General features: G+C 36.4%; 1 protein-coding gene and 3 pseudogenes across 3 annotated transcripts; 2 read left to right on the forward strand and 2 right to left on the reverse strand.

Annotated features, from left to right (window-relative positions):
* Positions 1-2382: 2382 nt before the first annotated feature.
* On the reverse strand, positions 2383-4150 carry LOC146686261 (immunoglobulin lambda constant 2 pseudogene; annotated as a pseudogene). The gene is made up of 2 exons (XR_014916666.1): positions 4030-4150; positions 2383-3388 (listed from the first exon to the last, which is right to left on the reverse strand). The product of XR_014916666.1 is annotated as an immunoglobulin lambda constant 2 pseudogene (transcript).
* Positions 4151-4742: 592 nt separating this feature from the next.
* LOC146686262 (immunoglobulin kappa variable 1-12 pseudogene) lies at positions 4743-5269 on the forward strand (annotated as a pseudogene).
* A 4555-nt stretch (positions 5270-9824) lies between these two features.
* LOC146686263 (immunoglobulin lambda constant 2 pseudogene) lies at positions 9825-11107 on the reverse strand (annotated as a pseudogene). Its single transcript, XR_014916667.1, has 2 exons — positions 10975-11107; positions 9825-10337 (listed from the first exon to the last, which is right to left on the reverse strand). The product of XR_014916667.1 is annotated as an immunoglobulin lambda constant 2 pseudogene (transcript).
* A 3144-nt stretch (positions 11108-14251) lies between these two features.
* On the forward strand, positions 14252-19489 carry tspan37 (tetraspanin 37). Its single transcript, XM_085442474.1, has 7 exons — positions 14252-14566; positions 15646-15837; positions 15926-16000; positions 16127-16225; positions 16705-16857; positions 16960-17043; positions 18116-19489. Exons 1-7 carry the CDS (start codon positions 14504-14506, stop codon positions 18191-18193), a joined length of 744 nt encoding a protein of 247 aa, XP_085298600.1. The 5' UTR covers positions 14252-14503; the 3' UTR covers positions 18194-19489.
* The last annotated feature ends 846 nt before the right edge of the window (positions 19490-20335 follow it).

Below are 20335 nucleotides of genomic sequence, written 5' to 3' on the forward strand. Positions count from 1 at the left end.
GTCCTGCCATTAATTAATGCTTCAATCTTAAACATGATCAACCTGTCTCTAGTAATCGGCTATGTACCACAGGCCTTCAAGCTGGCAGTAGTTAAACACTTACTTAAAAAGCCTTCTCTTGACCCAGCAGTCTTTGCTAATTAGTCTTAGCTTTCTTTCATGTCAAACATTCTTGAAAGAGTAGTTGTCAAACAGCTAACAGATCATCTGCAGAGGAATGGCTTATTTGAAGAGTTTCAGTCATGTTTCAGAGCTCATCACAGCACAGAAACAGAATCTGCTTATAGCCTCCAGTGTTGGGGAGTAATGCAATACATGTACCGGCAACGAAGAACAGAGGTAACCACGCACTAAATATACACACAAGGTAACAAGAAAATGGCAGACAGGAGGGAGACACAGCTGAACCTAATTAGACAAGACAACAGTGATGCAAAACCCAAAACACTGAACACTGGACGTGGGTGTTTTAAAAGAGGTAAAAGAGGAAATACAAGACAGAAAGCCACAATTCCCAGAATAAAACTTAAAACAAAAACAGAAAACACTGGGTCGCAGTGTAACTGCTGAAGCTCTACTCTGAGCAGTGGTCAGGGTCAAGTGATGTTTCCAGTAACTCAGGTTATAATGTTTGGCTTTCTGAGTCAAGGTGAGAGTTTTTTTATTTGTTTGTTTTTAATTCTGTTTGTGCTGCTCATGTTTCTCTGATTTAACCGGATACATTTTCTGTTGTTTTTTCCTCAAGATTCACATCATTTTAGTCCTCATTTCAAAGTCATTTGCCAAAAGTTTTCTAACTCTGTTAAGCCAAGCCTGTAAGGGACTGTGACCATCAGCACCACAGGGAGTTGCTGGACTTGGTACCTTTAGAAACCTGGACAGCCTCCCAAACTCAGGAACTCCATCTTGACTCCAAGGCAGTAGGTCTGGTTCTCAGTACACTTTATCCACCAGTGATCTTCAGGCAGTAGATGCTGCAGATTATTACTGTGGGTTACCATGGTAGTGAAGTGTTTACACAATGACTCATGGCTGCATAAAAAATTTCTTCACTTTGGCTGAAGGCTGCGGGTGTAGAGTTTTCAACTGCAATGAGAATAACTAGTCTCTCTCTCTCTCTCTCTCTCTCTCTCTCTCTCACACACACACACACACACACGCACGCACACGCACGCACGCACGCACGCACACACACACACACACACACACACAGGTATTTGTTTGTAGGTTCTGTTTTGAATGCTTGCTACGCTTCACTGATCCTAAACCAGTTTAAGAAGAACCAGCGGGAAACATCTGTGCAGAGTCTCTGACAGTGAGATTTTTCATAATGATGATGATGTTACTGACTTCACTGCTGATCACAATCATGCTCAGACTTCAAGGTGATGAGTGATGTGGTTCTGTTATATTCTCTGTTATGTTGTACTTTACATCACACTGTCATTTTAACAAAGTAACATATTTTAATTTCCAGGATCAGATGCCAGTTCATCTGTGACTCAGTCTCCTGTGTTTAAAGCTGCTGCTTTGGGGGAGACAGTCTCTCTGAGCTGTACAGCCAGTAAAGGAGTTGATGATGATCTCAGCTGGTATCTACAGAAACCTGGACAGCCTCCCAAACTGCTGTTTTACAAAATCAGCAGCCGTGAATCTGATACTCCGAGTCATTTCAGCAGCAGTGGATCTGAGCCTGAGTTCACTTTGACAATCAATGGAGTTCAGGCTGCAGATGCAGGAGATTACTACTGTATGGGAGCATATACAGGCCCAGAGTTCACACAGTGATACAGAGTCGTACAAAAACCTCCCTCAGTTACTATTTGCAGTGTTGCAGCTGTGAGCTTCTGATACAGACTCTGACATGCATCACTGGTTCACTGAGTCCACTTTCAGAGGTGGAAACTAAAATATTTATTCATTCCTGATCACATCATTAAGAAGATTTTAAATTAAGTAACACTGTTTAGAATCTGCAACATATTATCCTTATTCCACTACATTTTGTATTAATTCTAATTTTCTGTGGATAATAAGGTAATATGAAAATAATTTTGTTCATACAGTACATTTTAAATCACAAAGTTATAGGGTGCTTCACATTTTAAATAAAATCAAATTATAAGAAATACTTTTTTATATCACAGCACACATAAATACAGATTTAAAACTAATTGGTGACAACAAAGGTCAAAATTAAACCGCCACATGATCAGGATAACTAAAACTAGCAAAAATTGCAGAAAAATGTATTTGGTTAATTTTATTAATTTGATTAGTAAAATTTTAATATTAATTCTACAGTTTGCCAGAAGGCCACAAAGGGAAGCAAGAGAACATGTGTTGTTCTTTGATGATACTTTGAGTCAGATTTTTGCAGTATTAATTCCTTGAGAAAACCAGACTGGATGGGCTTAGAGGCTCAAAATCCAAGTCTTAGTCAAAAAACTTGCACAGAAAATTTATCTAGTCATCAAAACCAAATATTGAACCCAGACCCTGTACACAGTTTTTAACTTAATCAGCTACTTTGATTTGAACTTAACAATGATTGCATTCCATACATGAACATGTTGTTTGTATTTGTTTTTTCAGTTTCCTACCACAGGGTTGGAATCAGGTGTTAAAGTTGGATTTGGGAGGTGGAAAGTTCAGCTGTAGCAGGGCAGCAGCGACTTTACATTTTGCAACATATAAGACCATATTACATTCGTGATGGAAAATTTTCCAACTCTTCACCAGTATAAAACTGGATTTTAGTTGGTATCTTTATCTTTTGTTTCAAAGGTCAACAGCAATCGCTGACTTTGCACACAAATAAGCCTTTAAAAGCTTCTCCCCAAGAACAAAACAAAAGTGATTTTTCTTAAGCTGTGATTTTATTTTGTGATTTTTACTTTTATTACACCCTTTTTTAAAGTCGACATGGATAATATTAGCTGATAAACTTAGCATGCACATCATTAGAAAGTCAAATGTTTGCAGAAATATCGCAACAGCAGAAACATGTAGCTTCATCAAAATATAAAACACATCATATGCAGACAGGAAGTGTTGCTGAAGCTCTACTCTGCGCACTGGTCAGGGTCCAGGGTTTGAGTGACGGGACTCTGTCCACTCAGACTGGCCTCACAGCTCACTGAGCCCGCCTTCTTCCACTGGTCTGCGGAGAGGCTCAGGGTGCTGCTCCAGCTGTAGCGGCCGTCTGTCCCCAAGACCTCCAGGCTGGTTGAAACCCCTGAGGATGTGCTGGTGCTCCCCACCTTCCAGCCCAAATTCCAGTTTGAGGGGAAGCCCCCGGTGGCCAAACACACCACAGTGGCACTACTCTGTTTGTCTTCCTCTTTGGATGGAGGGAGGACTGTGAGGGTGGGCCTCACCACACCCGCTGGAGGAGAAAAGGTTGAAGACAACCGAAAAAAGAGATACAAATATACAAACATCTGAATAAATACATATTTAGTGATTATTGATCAAACCTTTATTATTTCATGATGTTTTACAGTTAATAACTTGACCCTGTGATAATTTTCTTATTTGAAACTGACAAAGCTAAAGCACTCATGAGAATACAGTTAAAACTTCACATCTGTTTCTTTCACTTCCTTTAAACTTCATTTAAAATTGATCAACCATGAACACAAAATTGATCTAAATATACTGAGTTAATTTCTTTTTTCTAATATAAGTCGACAAAACATAATTCAATATTTGTTTTTATTTTGTAATTCATGAGTAAAAATACATTTTAAATCAAAGTCAGCTAAAACGTCACTATCACAGATTTTATTATTGTAACCGGATAATATTTAAAGTGAAATGAACCCAAAAAAACCATCAAAATTTGTTTTCTGTAAGTTCAGTTCCTTAAAAGACCGAATGAATATTGATTTTAGAAAAGTTTATTCCAAACTGTTGCCATGACATTAATAATAATCACTGAATTTAATCAAAGTTCTGTTTAATAGATTGATTTAAATGCTTAATAAATACTATGTTTATCAAAAATTACGAATTTCTGGTACTTACAGCCAACGATGAGTTTGGTTCCTCCACCAAAAGTGTTCCACAGTGATACAAACTGATTAAGTGGCTGTACAAAAACCTCCTGCACTCTGAACAAACCTCTAACCACTGAAAATGAACCTTTTTTTCAAGTAAAACATCACAGTACACCTGATTAAATGCAGAAGACGATTTGACTAAAGTGACTTAAAATTATTTAATGAATTTAAATCATAATTGTCATTACTGTATTTTGAGTATTAAGAACTGAACGACAAAACGGAATTTTCACATTACACATATAAATTTTTTAAAACACACAAAACACTGTTTAAAACAGCAACGAGAAATGCCTCAAAAAAGCATGAATTGTGAAACTATGACAATATACTTAAGAACGTTATACAGGTATATTGTATTTATGATATCAAAATCAAAAATAAGCATACAGACCAGAGTGCCATTTTAATCCAGGTGTTAAAAATACATAAATATGTTTCCAAATATGTTTTTCTCTATGGCATAAAATTATTAATGGTATTAATTCAATCAATTATTCTTCTGACTTTGTGCCTACGTTGCCCTCAGTGTGTTGAGAGCAGAGAAATGATTTCCATAGAGAGGAGGCTTTGCATCATCAGCTGATCCTCCAGAGAACTGAGAAGGTTTATAGTCCTGTGACTTCAACACTGCAGGACTCACATCTGTCAGTCAACACAGCAGAAAGCACAACCACCATGACTCTCATCACCATCCTCATCTGGACGCTGACCTGCTGCTGTTTTACAGGTTCATTCACTCAGCAACATTTCAAACATGATGTGCTGCTTTTTCTCTCATTGATTTCTGCTGATAAATGAATGATTTGTTTTTGTCTGCAGGATGCAGCGGTCAGGTGACTGTGACTCAACCTCCAGTAGTGACATTTACTCCTGGATCCACTGTCACTCTGACCTGTAGGACCAACCGAGCTGTTTACAGATGGTCTGATGGTGATGAGGGTATGGCCTGGTATCAACAGAAGTCTGGACAGACTCCAAAGCTCCTGATAAGATATGCGAAAAAGCTTCAGTCAGGAACACCATCTCGATTTAGTGGCAGTGGAAGCAGCTCTGACTTCTCTATGACCATCAGTGGAGTTCAGACTGAAGATGCAGCAGTTTACTACTGTCAGAGTTTACATGAAATAAACAGTGCTGATGTGTTCACACAGTGTTTTGTAGTCGTACAAAAACCTCCCTCAGTCAGACTGCAGAGACACTGAGCTGTTACAGCAGAAAATGACTGCAGCTGCTGAAGAGGAAGAAACTCTGACACAGACCAGTGAACACAGAGCTGACAGTAACCTCACCAAGCACTAAATACTCATCTACACTTCTTTTGGGGAATTCTGAAATATTCACTCCCTTTTATCATTTTCAATGCCCTTTACCAACATAGAGCAGAGCAGCTATCTGAACACTGCTCCAACAGAGGTCGATCAAATTCAAATTCAAATCAAATTCAAAAATTCAAATTTTATTTGTCACGTACACAGTCATACACAGTACGATATGTAGTGAAATGCTTGGACAACTGCTCGTGACCTAAAGAAAACAAAAAAAGGAAAAGGCTATGAATAAGATAGGAAATAAATATGAAAAATTAAAAAGGGTAAATTTAACTAGGAAGGAATAGAATATAAATTAAGGTTAAAAATGAAATAACTGTACAACACAAATTAGAATGAAGGGTAAATTTAACTGGGAAGAATAAGATAAAGATAAATATATAAATTAAAGTTGAAAATAAAATAACTGTACAACAAAATACACAATACACAATATAGAACTATATAAGAATGTATGAAGAAATCTAAATATAAATAAATATATACACAATAACAGCAGCTGTACAAGTATTAACCGGAAATGAAGAATATAGTGACCAGTGTTGTGCAAAACCAAAGTCCAGAAAGTCCAGTGTGTGTGTAAGAACCATATGTGTGGGTCAGTACTGTGTGGTGGTGTGATTGAGAGACCGTATCGCCTGCGGGAAGAAGCTCCTCCTCAGTCTCTCTGTGTTGGTCTTCAGGGAGCGGAATCGCTTTCCTGACCTCAACAGAGAGAACAGTCTGTTGTTGGGATGGCTGAGGTCCTTCACGATCTTCCACGATCATCTTGTTAATAATTTTGCCTCCTCACTAAGTATGACTCTGGTTACTGTAGCTCATGAGAAAAAGAGATCCTCAAATCAAAAGTACTTGACTCTGTGGTATAACTCTCAAACACGCACCTTAAAGCAGATAACTTATAAGCTGGAAACAAAATGGTGTAAAACAAAGTTAGAAGATCATCTTTTAGCTTTAGTTTGCTGCATTATAAGAAAGCCCTCTGTAAAGCTAGAACATCTTTCTATTCATCACTGATTAAAGAAAATAAGAACAACCCAAGGTTTCTCTTCAGCACTGTAGCCAGGCTGACAAAAAATCAGAGCTCTTTTGACTCAACCGTTCCTTTAATGTTAACTAGTAATGACTTCATGAACTTCTTCACAAATAAAATTTGAACCATTAGAGAAAAAATACTCATAATCGTCTCACAGATGTAACATTATCTACAGCAACTTTCAGTGCCATTAATATTCATATAGAGTCTTTTTCTCCAGTTGGTCTTTCTGAGTTAACTTCAGTAACTGCTTCCTCAAACCATCAACGTGTCTTTTAGACCCCATTCCTACAAGACTGCGCAAAGAAGTCCTGCCATTAATTAATGCTTCAATCTTAAACATGATCAACCTGTCTCTAGTAATCGGCTATGTACCACAGGCCTTCAAGCTGGCAGTAGTTAAACACTTACTTAAAAAGCCTTCTCTTGACCCAGCAATCTTTGCTAATTAGTCTTAGCTTTCTTTCATGTCAAACATTCTTGAAAGAGTAGTTGTCAAACAGCTAACAGATCATCTGCAGAGGAATGGCTTATTTGAAGAGTTTCAGTCATGTTTCAGAGCTCATCACAGCACAGAAACAGAATCTGCTTATAGCCTCCAGTGTTGGGGAGTAATGCAATACATGTACCAGCGTCACGTATTTAATACAAAATATGAGTAAATGTATGTTGTTACAGTTACCATTTAAATGGGTGTCCCTCACGCCAACCGGTTGCGGCAGATGGCTTTGGTGTTATTTTTGTGCCTCTATTCTGTGCGAACCTAAAGAAAATTTGCAAGATCAAATGTTGCATTTTGAGGAGAAAATTATTTTGAGTGAAAAAAGTTTAATTTCAGCAAACAAGATTCATTGTTGCTCAGTTGTTGGCTTTTGCTCTTGCTCAGATCTCTGCTCTGTGTGCTCACAGACATCTGCAGACCTGCTCTCACACATAATAACAGCCCTTCTGAGCGAGAGGGGCTGTTATTGTGTGTGTATGGATAATAGCAAAACTGAAATACATTTCTTGCGTGTAGCAATGAATTTTGTCTGCTCAAATTAAACAAATACACTGACACAGAGATGCACTCACCCCCCTCCCAAAGCCTCCCAACGACTCCCAGTGCTTACTCCAAACCAAAGTAGGCAGGCTAATATGTCCAGCGCCAGAACACTGGCAGCAAGACCAAACTGCTGTCCACATGGGTTAACTCTTGCCCAGCCCCCCACTCCTTTGCAAGTCATGTGAATTTATGTTGAAAACAATTTCCCTAGGGACAAATTAATTATTAATAATCAATCAATCAATCAATCAATCAATCAAAACTCCCTCAGCATGTCTGTTATTAAAACAAGTTTACTGATTGAAACAGTTGCACTTTTTTATTTACGTACATAAACTAATAAACTATAATGCATTCTAATGATTTACTAATGAAAAAATACTCTATGAACTATACAATGCTGATAGAAACTATAACGTGGAATATATCATTTTCTGTATTTTAAAAATGTATTGTTGTGATAGAAATATGAGGTTTGATGGAGCATTTGTATTTAATAAAGTTTTGTGAAATTTCCACAAAGTTGTTTTTCTTAAGCTGTGATTTTACTTTGTGATTTCAACTTTTTTTACAGCATTGTTTTAAAGCACAACATGGATAATATTTGCTGATAAAATTGCACATCAATAATGAGTCAAACATTTACAGGATTATTGCAACAAATGAAACATGTAACTTCATCAAACTATAAAACACATCAGATGCCAACAGGAAGTGTTGGTGAAGCTCTACTCTAAGCAGTGGTCAGGGTCCAGTGATGTTTCCAGTAACTCTGATTGTAATGTTTGACTTTCTGAGTCAGGGTGAGAGACTTTTTACTTGTTTGTTTTTAATTCGGTTTGTGCTGCTCATGTTTCTCTGATTTAACCTGATACATTTTCTGTTGTTTTTTCCTCAAGATTCAAATCATTTTAGTTCTCATTTCAAAGTTTTTTGCCAATAGTTTTCTGACTCTGTTAAGCCAAGTCTGTCAGGCACTGTGACCATTAGTGCCACAAGGAGTTGCTGGACTTAGTTACTACCTTCAGAAACCTGGACAGCCTCCCAAACGGCTGTTTCTCAAAATCAGCAGAGGCCAGTCTGATACTCCGAGTCATTTCAGCAGCAGTGGATCTGAGCCTGAGTTCACTTTGACAATCAATGGAGTTCAGGCTGCAGATGCAGGAGATTACTACTGTATGGGAGCATATAGAGGCCCAGAGTTCACACAGTGATACAGAGTCTTACAAAAGCCTCCCTCAGTTACTATTTGCAGTGTTGCAGCTGTGAGCTTCTGATACAGACTCTGACATGCATCACTGGTTCACTGAGTTCACTTTCAGAGGTGGAAACTAAAATATTCCTGATCACATTATTAAGAAGATTTTAAATTAAGTAACACTGTTTAGAATCTGCAACATATTATGCTTATCTCACTACATTTTGTATTACTTCTAATTTGCTGTGGATAATAAGGTAATATGAAAATAATTTTGTTCATACAGTACATTTTAAATCACAAAGTTATAAGGTGTTTCACATTTTAAATAAAATCAACTTATAAGAAATAAGCTTTTATATCACAGCACACATAAATACATATTTAAAAGTAACTGATGACAACAAAGGTCAAAATGAAATAACCAAATGATCAGGATAACTAAAACGAGCAGAAAATGCAGAGAAATGTAGTTGCTACAGCCTCAAACGACTGACTGCAATAACATGCTGTTAGCAGTGGTGCTGCACAAACATCAGCCTGGCCATGAAGGGCTTTAAATTTGATTAATAAAATTTTAATATTGATTCTACAGTTTGCCAGAAGGCCACACAGGGAGGCAAGAGAACATGTGTTGTTCTTTGATGATACTTTGAGTCAGATTTTTGCAGTATTAATTCCTTGAGAAAACCAGACTGGATGGGCTTGGAGGCTCAAAATTCAAGTCTTAGTCAAAAAACTTGCACAGAAAATATGTCTAGTAATCAGAACCCAATACTGAACCCAGACCCTGTACACAGTTTTTAACTTAAATAAAATTAATCTACTTTGATTTGAACTAAACAATGATTGTGCTTCATGCATGAAAATGTTTTATCAGTTTCCTACCACAGGGTTGGAATTAGGTGTTAAAGTTTTATTTGGGAGGTGGGAAGTTCAGCTGTAGTGGGGCAGCAGAGACTCAGCTACATTTTGCAATAAGACAAAGTTCCATTCACCATGATGGCTATTTTCCAACTCCTCACCGTATAAAGCTGGATTTTGGTTGGTATCTTTATTTTTTGTTTCAAAGGTCAATGACGATCGCTGACTTTGCACACAAATAAGCTTTTAAAAGCTTCTCCCCAAGAGCAAAACAAAAGTGGTTTTTCTTATGCTGTGATTTTATTTTGTGATTTTTACTTTTCTTTACACAATGGTTTTAAAAAACAACATGGACATACTTAGCATGCACATCAATAGAAAGTCAAATGTTTGCAGAAATATTGCCACAGCAGAAACATGTAGCTTCATCAAACTATAAAACACATCATATGCAGACAGGAAGTGTTGCTGAAGCTCTACTCTGAGCAGTGGTCAGGGTCCAGGGTTTGAGTGACGGGGCTCTGTCCACTCAGACTGGCCTCACAGCTCACTGAGCCCGCCTTCTTCCACTGGTCTGCGGAGAGGCTCAGGGTGCTGCTCCAGCTGTAGCGGCCGTCTGTCCCCAAGACTTCCAGGCTGGTTGACACCCCTGAGGATGTGCTGGTGCTCCCCACCTTCCAGCCCAAATTCCAGTTTGAGGGGAAGCCCCCGGTGGCCAAACACACCACAGTGGCACTACTCTGTTTGTCTTCGTCTTTAGATGGAGGAAGGACTGTGAGGGTGGGCCTCACCACACCCGCTGGAGGAGAAAAAGTTGAAGAGAACCAAAAAAAAGAGATACAAATGTACAAACATCTGAATAAATATATATTTAGTGATTACTGATCAAACCTTTATTATTTCATAGTGTGTTACAGTTAATAACTTGACTTGTGATCATTTTCTTATTTGAAACTGACAAAGCTAAAGCACTCATGAGAATACAGTTAAAACTTCACATCTGTTTCTTTCACTTCCTTTAAACTTCATTTGAAATTGATCAACCATGAACAAAAACTTGATCTAAATATACTGAGAAAATTATTTTTGATTCTAACAGAACTCCACAAAACATAATTCAATATTTGTTTTTATTTTAAAATTCAGTGGTAAAAATACATTTCAAATCAAAGTGAAGTAAAACGTCACTATCACTGCTTTTAATATCTTAACAAGAGAATATTGAAAGAAGCAAAAATAACTAAAAGAACATTACAATTTGTTGTTTTGTGTTATGTAAAAGACTAAATGAATATTAATTTAAGAAAAGTTCATTTCAAAATTGTGACATCAACTTAATAATAATCACTGAATTTGTTCAAAGTTCTGTTTTGTAGGTTAAAAATATGCTTAATAAATACCACATTTTTCAAAAATGACAAATTTCTGGTACTTACAGCCAACGATGAGTTTGGTTCCTCCACCAAAAGTCCACCACAGTGATACAAACTCATTAAGTGGCCGTACAAAAACCTCCTGCACTCTGAACAAACCTCTAACCACTGAAAATGAACCTTTTAATATAAAACATCACAGTACACCTGATTAAATGCATAAGATGATTTAACTTAAGTGACTTAAACTAATTTAATGAATTTAAATCTTAATTATCATAATTGTATCTTTAGTATTAAGAACTGAAAGACAAAACTTAATTTTCACATAAACCTAAACATACTTTTAAAACACACACAAACAAACAAAAAACTGTTTAAAACAGCAAACAGAAAAACTTTTAAAAAATCATGAATTATGAGGCTATACTGAAGACAGTTTTACAGTTATATTGTATTTGTTGATACCAAAATCAAAAGGTAAGAATACAAACCAGAGTGCCATTTTAATCCAGGTGTTAAAAATGCATAAATATGTTTCCAATATATTTTCTCTATTCCATAAAATCATTAATGGTATTAATTCAATCAATTTTCTTTTGATTTTGTTCCCCACATTGCCCTCAGTGTGTTGAGAGCAGAGAAATCATTTCCATAGAGAGGAAGCTTTGCATCATCAGCTGATCCTCCAGAACTGAGAAGGTTTATAGTCCTGTGACTTCAACACTGCAGGACTCACATCTGTCAGTCAACACAGCAGAAAGCACAACCACCATGACTCTCATCACCATCCTCATCTGGACGCTGACCTGCTGCTGTTTTACAGGTTCATTCACTCAGCAACATTTCAAACATGATGTGCTGCTTTTTCTCTCATTGATTTCTGCTGATAAATGAATGATTTGTTTTTGTCTGCAGGATGCAGCGGTCAGGTGACTGTGACTCAACCTCCAGTAGTGACATTTACTCCTGGATCCACTGTCACTCTGACCTGTAGGACCAACCCAAAAGTTTATACTTGGACAGATGGAGATAGTAAAGTAGCTTGGTATCAGCAGAAATCTGGAGCAGCTCCAAAGTTGGTCATTTACTTGGGTACAACACCCACAAGTGAATTTTCTTCTCGATTCTCTGGCCGAGGAGATGGAGTGGACGCAGCAATGACCATCAGTGGAGTTCAGGCTGAAGATGCAGCAGTTTACTACTGTCAGAGTTTCCATGAAATAAACAGTGCTTATGTGTTCACACAGTGATTTGTAGTCGTACAAAAACCTTCCTCAGTCAGACTGCAGAGACACTGAGCTGTTACAGCAGGAACTGACTGCAGCTGCTGAAGAGGAAGAAACTCTGACACAGACCACTGAACACACAGCTGATGAGCACTTAAAGACTTAAGCAAGCAATAATAATCAGAAAAATCATTATTTACTGTATTTCTAAGGTTTAATTTATTTAAAGATATTTTAAAGAATCTAAAGACACCACATAATTCATTTATGTTCCCATTTAATTACCACAAAACAAAACAGGTCTTACTCGAGTACACATTTCAGTTATTAAAACTGAAAATGAAAACATTCTACTTTTCCCTGCTATCAAATATCACCAGATACAAAAGATATGGCAATCTAAATGTCACCTTATTTTTTTTCACTGACTGGTTTAGGATTCCCAATAAAATAAGAAAAAGGGGAAAAGAAAAAGAAAACTCCACAGCCTCAAACAGAGGCCTCGGGCATTTCTTTTTAATGTCTGTGAAAGATTTATAAGCAACACAATTATAACCATCAAAATTAGACTTAATGAGTCTGATAAATCTTTTCTGTGAGATTTCTAAAAATAAAAAAAAAATACCAATAACAAATTAATTTTCTATGTTAGGAAATACAGTAAAAATCCGTGTAATAATTTGGATGATCTAATAATATTTGATCCGTTTCAAAGCATAATGTTAGTGCTTTCAATTAAAAATTATTTCTTATGAAGATGCAACAAAAACTCAAGTATCACTGATCTTATGTAGGGTGTGAACAGTCTGATGTTATACGAGTTTTCTGTGATTTTGGTTTTTAACAGGTTCATCAGGTCACTAATGTAACAAAGCTGAATAATTATTTCACTTTGCATTTCACACACAAATTTTCTCTCCTCGTGCAAACACGATATTGGTTTGACTGTATGGGTTTTGTTTTGAATGATTGCCAGTTTTACCAGTTTAAGAAAAGTTCATCTTTAATCATCAGTGATATACAGGCTGTAGATACTGGAGAGTGTTTTGCTGACTCTAACCTCACTAAGTACAAATTACAGATTTAGGTTGATTGATTGTATTACATGAATTTTGTCTGAATTTTGAAATAGGGATTTTAAAAATTCTTACACCAAGTTCTGTTCTGTTCACATTTCCTGACAAAGGTGGCTGTTTAAATATAATAATGATAATAGTAATAGTAATAATAATATTAAAGGTCATGTTACGTTTACAATGTAACATGACCTGTAAGATTGCTGATCATGCTAAAAGTATGTCCAACATGTTCCAGCAGTTCCACCATGACTCCCATCACCATCCTCATTCACACTCTGACTTACAACTGTTTAATAGATCAGAAATACTTTAAACACAGAAAATAATTTCATCACCAAAAACCCAGATTAGCGCTCATATAAATTCATAAATTTGCAGGCACTATGTTAGTCTTGCAGATATAAGCATATTTTTGGCGTTAAATAAAGACATAGTGCATTATCATTCATCACAATGTTCAGTCAAAATTTAATTTTACAAATTTGAGGCAAAAATGTAAGTGCATAAAATGAAATTGTATGCAGATACAAGTGCATCTATTTTCTTTTCCAATCCAGGGTGGTGTTGACAGAAAACACAATATTGCTTTTACTTTTTAAACTCGAGGAAATGTTTGCAGAATATGCCTGCATTTGTAGCTGTAAAAAATACTTTTACAATTTTTACTAGTTGTTTGAGTTAGACCTACTCACCAATCACTGATCGTGCACTGTGGCACAATCAAAAATTAACTCTCACTTTGTCGTAATTTCGCTTAAATTCACAAGAGGGCAGTGTTGACGTAAGATAGGATTGCAAAGGGAAGGTAGGGGTCTGCTCGAAAAAGTAACGTTTTCCATTTGCGACACAGGTGAGTGCAGATATACGGAGGTGAAATACACCAAGCGTTACAAAAGCAAATGCACAGCGTGTGAGGTCTTGTGCAGGATTTCTTACTTGGAGTGTGTGATTGAACTGGTGATTCCACCAGAAGTTAAACAACCACAAAATATTTGCTGGAGGCTTAGTGGAGCTTCTATTACGTTTTTACAATAAAGAGGTTTCCGCGTTCTTACGGGAAGTTGATCTTTGGTCAGTGCGGAAGGGAAGTTTAACTAGTCTACGTTCTAACTAAGGTGCTTCCAGGCGCACGTCGTTTTATCAGATAGATTGTCCTTACTTTGCATAGACCCACAGAGGCTTCGCGATTCATTTATCATTATGTCATCTTTGCTTTAACGCATCCGCACCTGGCGTCGATTATTGCGCGCTCTCTTCTCTCGGCTTATATAGGCTACTCTGAAAATGAGTGATCCGAGAACAAACTGTTTAAAAACAGCACTTCAGTTGACTTCTCAACTAATGTTGGTAGGTGAGACTTTTTCAGCCTTGCTACAGTTTTTACTGTATTATCTTGTATTCTCCTTCCAATCATATTACCAAAATTAACTTTATTAGAGTGATTAATAGGGTTTTTACTTTTGCCAAGTGTTGATTCTTTCTTCTGTTTAAAATAGTAAATACAGTATTTTAAAAAAAAAGCTACTGATATAAAAGATGTTGTTTGCGATTTTACATGTAAACCTTAGTGCCGAGTCACATGTCACGCGACAGAGAAGGTCATGTGAGAAACAGGAACTACAGAAAAATCAGAGTAAGGGAGAGTGGAAGGTTTATTATTATATTTCTTTTTATAATCATGCCTGTTAAAAAACGTATTTGTACATTTTAACAGTCCATGTTTACTTCCCTTTATTTTATTTTATTTTATTGTTACACAGTGCAAACCTATGATTAGTTCTGTGGTAACTGTATGAGTTTTTTAACAAAGTTAGTAACATAAAAAACAAGCTACACACCTGAGAACAGTAGAAAGAACCAATGCTCTCCTCGTTCTTCAAATAATTCATTTTAAGCCATTCATATTTGAATTTTCCTCTGAATTTCCTGGACAAAAGAATAAGGAACATGTATAACTGCTGTGAGTTATTTTTTAAATTTGATCATACCTCTGTGATTTTCTTGAAACAGTGTTGAATTAAATTAACGCACAGTTATAACAGCTAGGGTAAGCCAACAGCAATGCATCAGTGGGTGGAAGGTTGCCAGCTGAATTCCAAGAACTATGATGTGAGGCATGTAGCCCAACTGGTGTAGTAACACTTCTGTAGCTGCTAGGTTAGAAAGCTTCCAGGTGAAAATAGGTTTGAACAAAGTATCTTGTAAAAGAAAGAGTTATTCTCTTTGGACACGTTGTTGTGTGTACGATGAAACCAGAAGAGTTGGCAGATATTGAGCTTAGCAAAGATGGCTTGGCAAAACAGGAGACCTCTTACTAAGTTATTGTCATAAAGAAAAGATGTGTGGTTATCTGTGGTGATAACCCATGAAGCTGTATATAGCATGTGTAAATATAACTTTTATAATTTCTTATTCTAATTTATCAGGCAGTGGGGATACTGGTGTGGCTGAATGGAGTTTACCTGCTGATAAAGTATGGAGAGAATAGCCGCTTTTTTTCAGAGTCCTACATGACCCTGACAGTTTTGGTCATAGTCACTAGTGCTGCGTTGCTATTGGTCACCGGATGCCTCGGCTCCTGGGTGAGCCTCAAGGATTCCATCTGTCTACAGGGACTGGTGAGGCTGTCAGTCTGTTTGTGACTGTGATTATCTCTATGTGTATGTAGTGTTTGGAGTTTACATAAAAAAGTGTTTTCTTCTCCAGTTTGTTTACCTCCTAGTTGTGGTCTTTTGTGTGAAAAGTACGGCTTCAGCACTGGCTTATTTCCACTCAGTGACGGTATGTAAGATTACTTAAAAATTAATAAGCATTGGACAATTGTGCTTTCATGATAAAAGAAGATTATTCTTGGGATAAAGAGGCATATGTGTTTTTGCTCCTTGTCTCTTCCAACTTTTTCTTTAGCTGGATACAGAGATGGCTCCCTTCAGTGGAGTGTTTGAGAACTACACCGGCAGCAGCGAGGACTCCAATTCTCGATCTGTGGATGCTATGCAAGAGGAGGTTTGTACTTTAATATGTCAAATGGACATGACTATGAATCCCTACAAAAGCTTTTTTTTGTTGTTGTTGTTGTTGTAAAACTTGTGTAGCTTGTGCAGCAGTAATACTAAAACAACAGCTATATCTTCTAAATAGATGATGTTTTAAAAATCAAAATATATAATCTTTCCTTAATGGAAATTTTCACTCAAGAGGATATTTAGGTATTGACTGAAAGCGTCCCATAAGATGCCTATAAAGTGCTATAATTTTCAGCCCTGATCTGCTTTACCTCATCCAGAAAAATCAGGCTTAAAGTAAGTTGTCCATAATACATGGACAAATGTATTATGGTCAGATATAATACATGATATATTAAGAAATTCTAATAAAAAACAAATCCTGTTCATACTCATGTCAATCAAATATAATATATGTACATTTTGACAGTTTCCACTGTCTTTTACTAACTTGTGGTGATTTTTTTTGGTCTCCGTTAGCTCAAATGTTGTGGTGTGAAGAACTACACGGACTGGCTGGAAACCACCTGGTTTAATAAAAGTGGAGGGCTCAGGTTTCCTTACAGTTGCTGCAACGTTACTTTCCCCACTTGTAATGGCACTGTTTACCAGCCATGGCAAATTTACACACAGGTAGACATGTGCATCCTGATAAATTCATCAAGCTTCTTCATGAAGGTTTGATTAGACCCATATGATTCTCTGATTTTCTTGTTCATTGACTCAATCTTTCAGGGCTGCCAAGAGGAGCTGTCGAAGGTCATACAGTTTGCGCTGAAAATGGACATGTGGAGCTCCCTATTAGTTTATGTGGTGGAGGTTTGAAAGACTTTAAACATTTCTGAACTGCATATTGTGTATACATTGCATATAAAATGCACACCTGAAAGAAAAATGAAACACTGGGAGACTGTTATCATGAGAGCAAGCTTTAATCTTATCTTTAATTTTAGTTTGGCCAAATATTTAGCACAATATCTAATATGTAAATTCAATTTTATTTATACAGCGCCAAATCACAACAACAGTCACCTCAAGGTGGTTTATATTGTAAGGGAGACACTATAATAATACATACAGAGAAAAACCGAACAATCATATGACCCCCTATGAGCAAGTACTTTGGCGACAGTGGGAAGGAAAGACTCCCTTTTAACAGGAAGAAACCTCCAGCAGGCCAGGCTCAGGGAAGGGTGGCCATCTTTCTTCCACATGCCTTGGAAGAGAAAAAGAGATTAATAACCAGTATGATGTCAGAAAATAGACAAATGCACAACAAAATTTCCAAAGCCTGGACTGACATATTGAATTGACCTATTTTGTCAAACAAAAAAATCTAAAATCCAACTCAATTAGTAGCAACCTTTTAACATTAAGGACTGTTTACAAAGATGTGCTGCCAGCTGGATGCCGAGTAAAGCTCAACAACTTTCAGGTCCTAAGCTTGTGACATTGGAAATAACATTTCACTGCGCACCATTATCACTGCCTGTGTGGAAGTCCATTTGACATATAGTGTTATTTATTCCATTGGCAAAATAAAAATGTTGTTTAAAGCAGTCGTTAAAAACATGAACAATAATTTGATAGTTTTTTATTAAAATCTTTAAAATGTGTCACATTTTAATGAATATTTAAACTTTTCACACTCCATTTTCTCTACATCACACATGTTAACTAAGGTGGTTAACAACATAAAAGCTCATCTGTTACAATGATGAATCCACCTAAACATCTTCTGCATCATGCAATTTATCAATGGTTTTACTTCATTTAGTGGTGTTAGATTGAGCTTTTAATCATAAATTCTTACACATGTTTAACACAGGCTGCAGAAGGTGATTATTTGCCAATAACCAAAATCCTGCTCTTTTTCTTTCTTCTCCTGCAGATTGGGTTGTTTGTGATGGTGAAACAGCTCATGAGAACAAATAGATCTACGAGGTACCAAGTACTGGAGAAAAACTAAAGATGCTCTAATGGATGGAAGATCACTACACTTTGAATAGATATAGTTCAAATGTCAAAACTATTGAGTCATTTGCCGGTACACTATGAAACATGTAAAACTGGAGAAAGTCGTTTTGTGTAATACATGTACAGATGTCTATTGTTATCACTGGATTGTCTGTCACCAAAAGACTGACAGTTTTTTGCAATAAACATTAGAATCAGAATACTTTAATAATCCCTAAAGAACTTATGTAATTATGTAAACATACTGCAGAACTGGCCTGTGTGGACTTCTGGCCTGACAAAATGTAGGCAAAGATGGGGCAAAGGGCTTAGAGATATATCCTAAATTAGGTTTGATCAATATGAGTTACTGTCAGACTTTTTTTGGCCTACAGAGGGCTGGCACATTTCTGCTATAGCTCTCTCAAGCAATATTTGTGTTGAGTGTGTGTGGTTGAATTGTGGTAAGTTTGTATCTTGATTGTCAGTGCATTACTGTATGTGGAGAATTCCATCACTGCCTGTGTAATAATGTTTTGTTATTAGACTGAAAGTGGTGCATACAGAATTACTTTATAAAAGAAATATAAATGAAGTGGAAACTAATTGTATACTTTACATTGCATTTAGCAATTTAAGCTTCTCTGCACTGATATTCACATGTGATCCCTATCCCTATGGTCACTAAATTGTGACATGGACTTTTAAGATATAATAATATTTTTCAACAAGTCAACCAACAAACTATTTTTCGTTTTCCTTAAGACCCAGAGAAATATTCACCCTTTGCCAAAACCTGGGGTTTGTCCATTTGATGTAGATGAAAAATAAACCTAATGATGCCATTGTTGGAAAGCCAAATTATTGTTATTTTATTTTCTATTTTATATAGACGTGCCTTTAACAATAATGCCCTCTGATCAAAGAAGCTTGGTTATCCCTTATTTATCAAGTGCCTCATCATGTGAGCCAAGGTGTGAAAAAAGGTGTGGATCATTACCACCAGATGTTTCGGCTGAACCACTGTGAGATCCTATCATGTGATCTATTGAGGTCACCTGACACAGGAATGTAATGTCATGTATTTTTTTTTTAATACTGTATAGATTTTCCTTACTAATTTACTTTTTGCTGCAAATGATTAGCTATTTCAAACTCCACTAAGTAAAAAAGGGCAACTTTTCTGAAAAGTTTTTATGTTGGATTTGCATGCTGGGAATTTAGTTACTTGTACTTCTTAATCCTATACTCCCAGTCATTTGTCTGAAATGTCCGAACCTGTCAAAATAAACAATTTGGTTTTCCAGTATAGTAAGCCAGGTGAGAGTCATTTTAAATTATGTTAAGCAAGCAAAGAAAAATGCTCAAAATGCTCAAAAAAAGAAGGGGAGGAGAGGGCAGTGTGAGTGTAGTGCTAGGACTTTGGATGTGAGCAGCGCTGGAAATTAGCACAAAACATGAAGTTCTGATGGATGAGTAGCTTGTGTTTTTGTACTCATACTGTAATAGTTTGTGTGTGTGTGTGTGTGTGTGTGTGTGTGTGTGTGTGTGTGTGTGTGTGTGTGTGTGTGTGTGTGAGAGAGAGAGGGAGAGAGAGAGAGAGAATATGAGATGCTGTGTTTTAGGGCCCAAGAAAATATCTGCCTGTGGCAATTTTTCATTACGGCTTGGGGTCAGTTTTTGTGGGAAGGTTATAAGGTTTATAAGCCAATAAGACTCCCTGATGTCAAGTATTTATTTTAAAGGGTTAAAAACGGAAAAAAAAATACACGTTACCTCCTTACAAAGATGTTTTAATGATAATATTATTAATAAAAATATAATAAATAATAAAAAACATAGATAAATATAATTACAAAATTGGAAGGATTGATGTTTATTATCATTGTTGATGTTGTTGTTGTTATAATTATTGCTGAATTTAGAATTAAGTCGAAATTTCGAGATAAATCGTGAAATATTATTTTGAGATTAAATCTCAAATAGTATAGGAAAAAAATCTAAATTATTTTAGTTTATTTTCAAAATAGTAATATAATATTTCGTTTTTCGCATACTCCTCGGTAATCTCTTCATCTCTAGAGTATTTGTGTTTTTATGTGTTGCAGCATGCCTTTCATGGGGTCCGGAGTTTATTCAAATTAATCATATCTAC

This window comes from Copadichromis virginalis, linkage group LG19 (genome assembly GCF_057382275.1).
Source record: "Copadichromis virginalis isolate Kocher_CV1m ecotype Utaka linkage group LG19, C_Virginalis_male_GT1.1, whole genome shotgun sequence".
NCBI classification, from domain to species: domain Eukaryota; kingdom Metazoa; phylum Chordata; class Actinopteri; order Cichliformes; family Cichlidae; genus Copadichromis; species Copadichromis virginalis.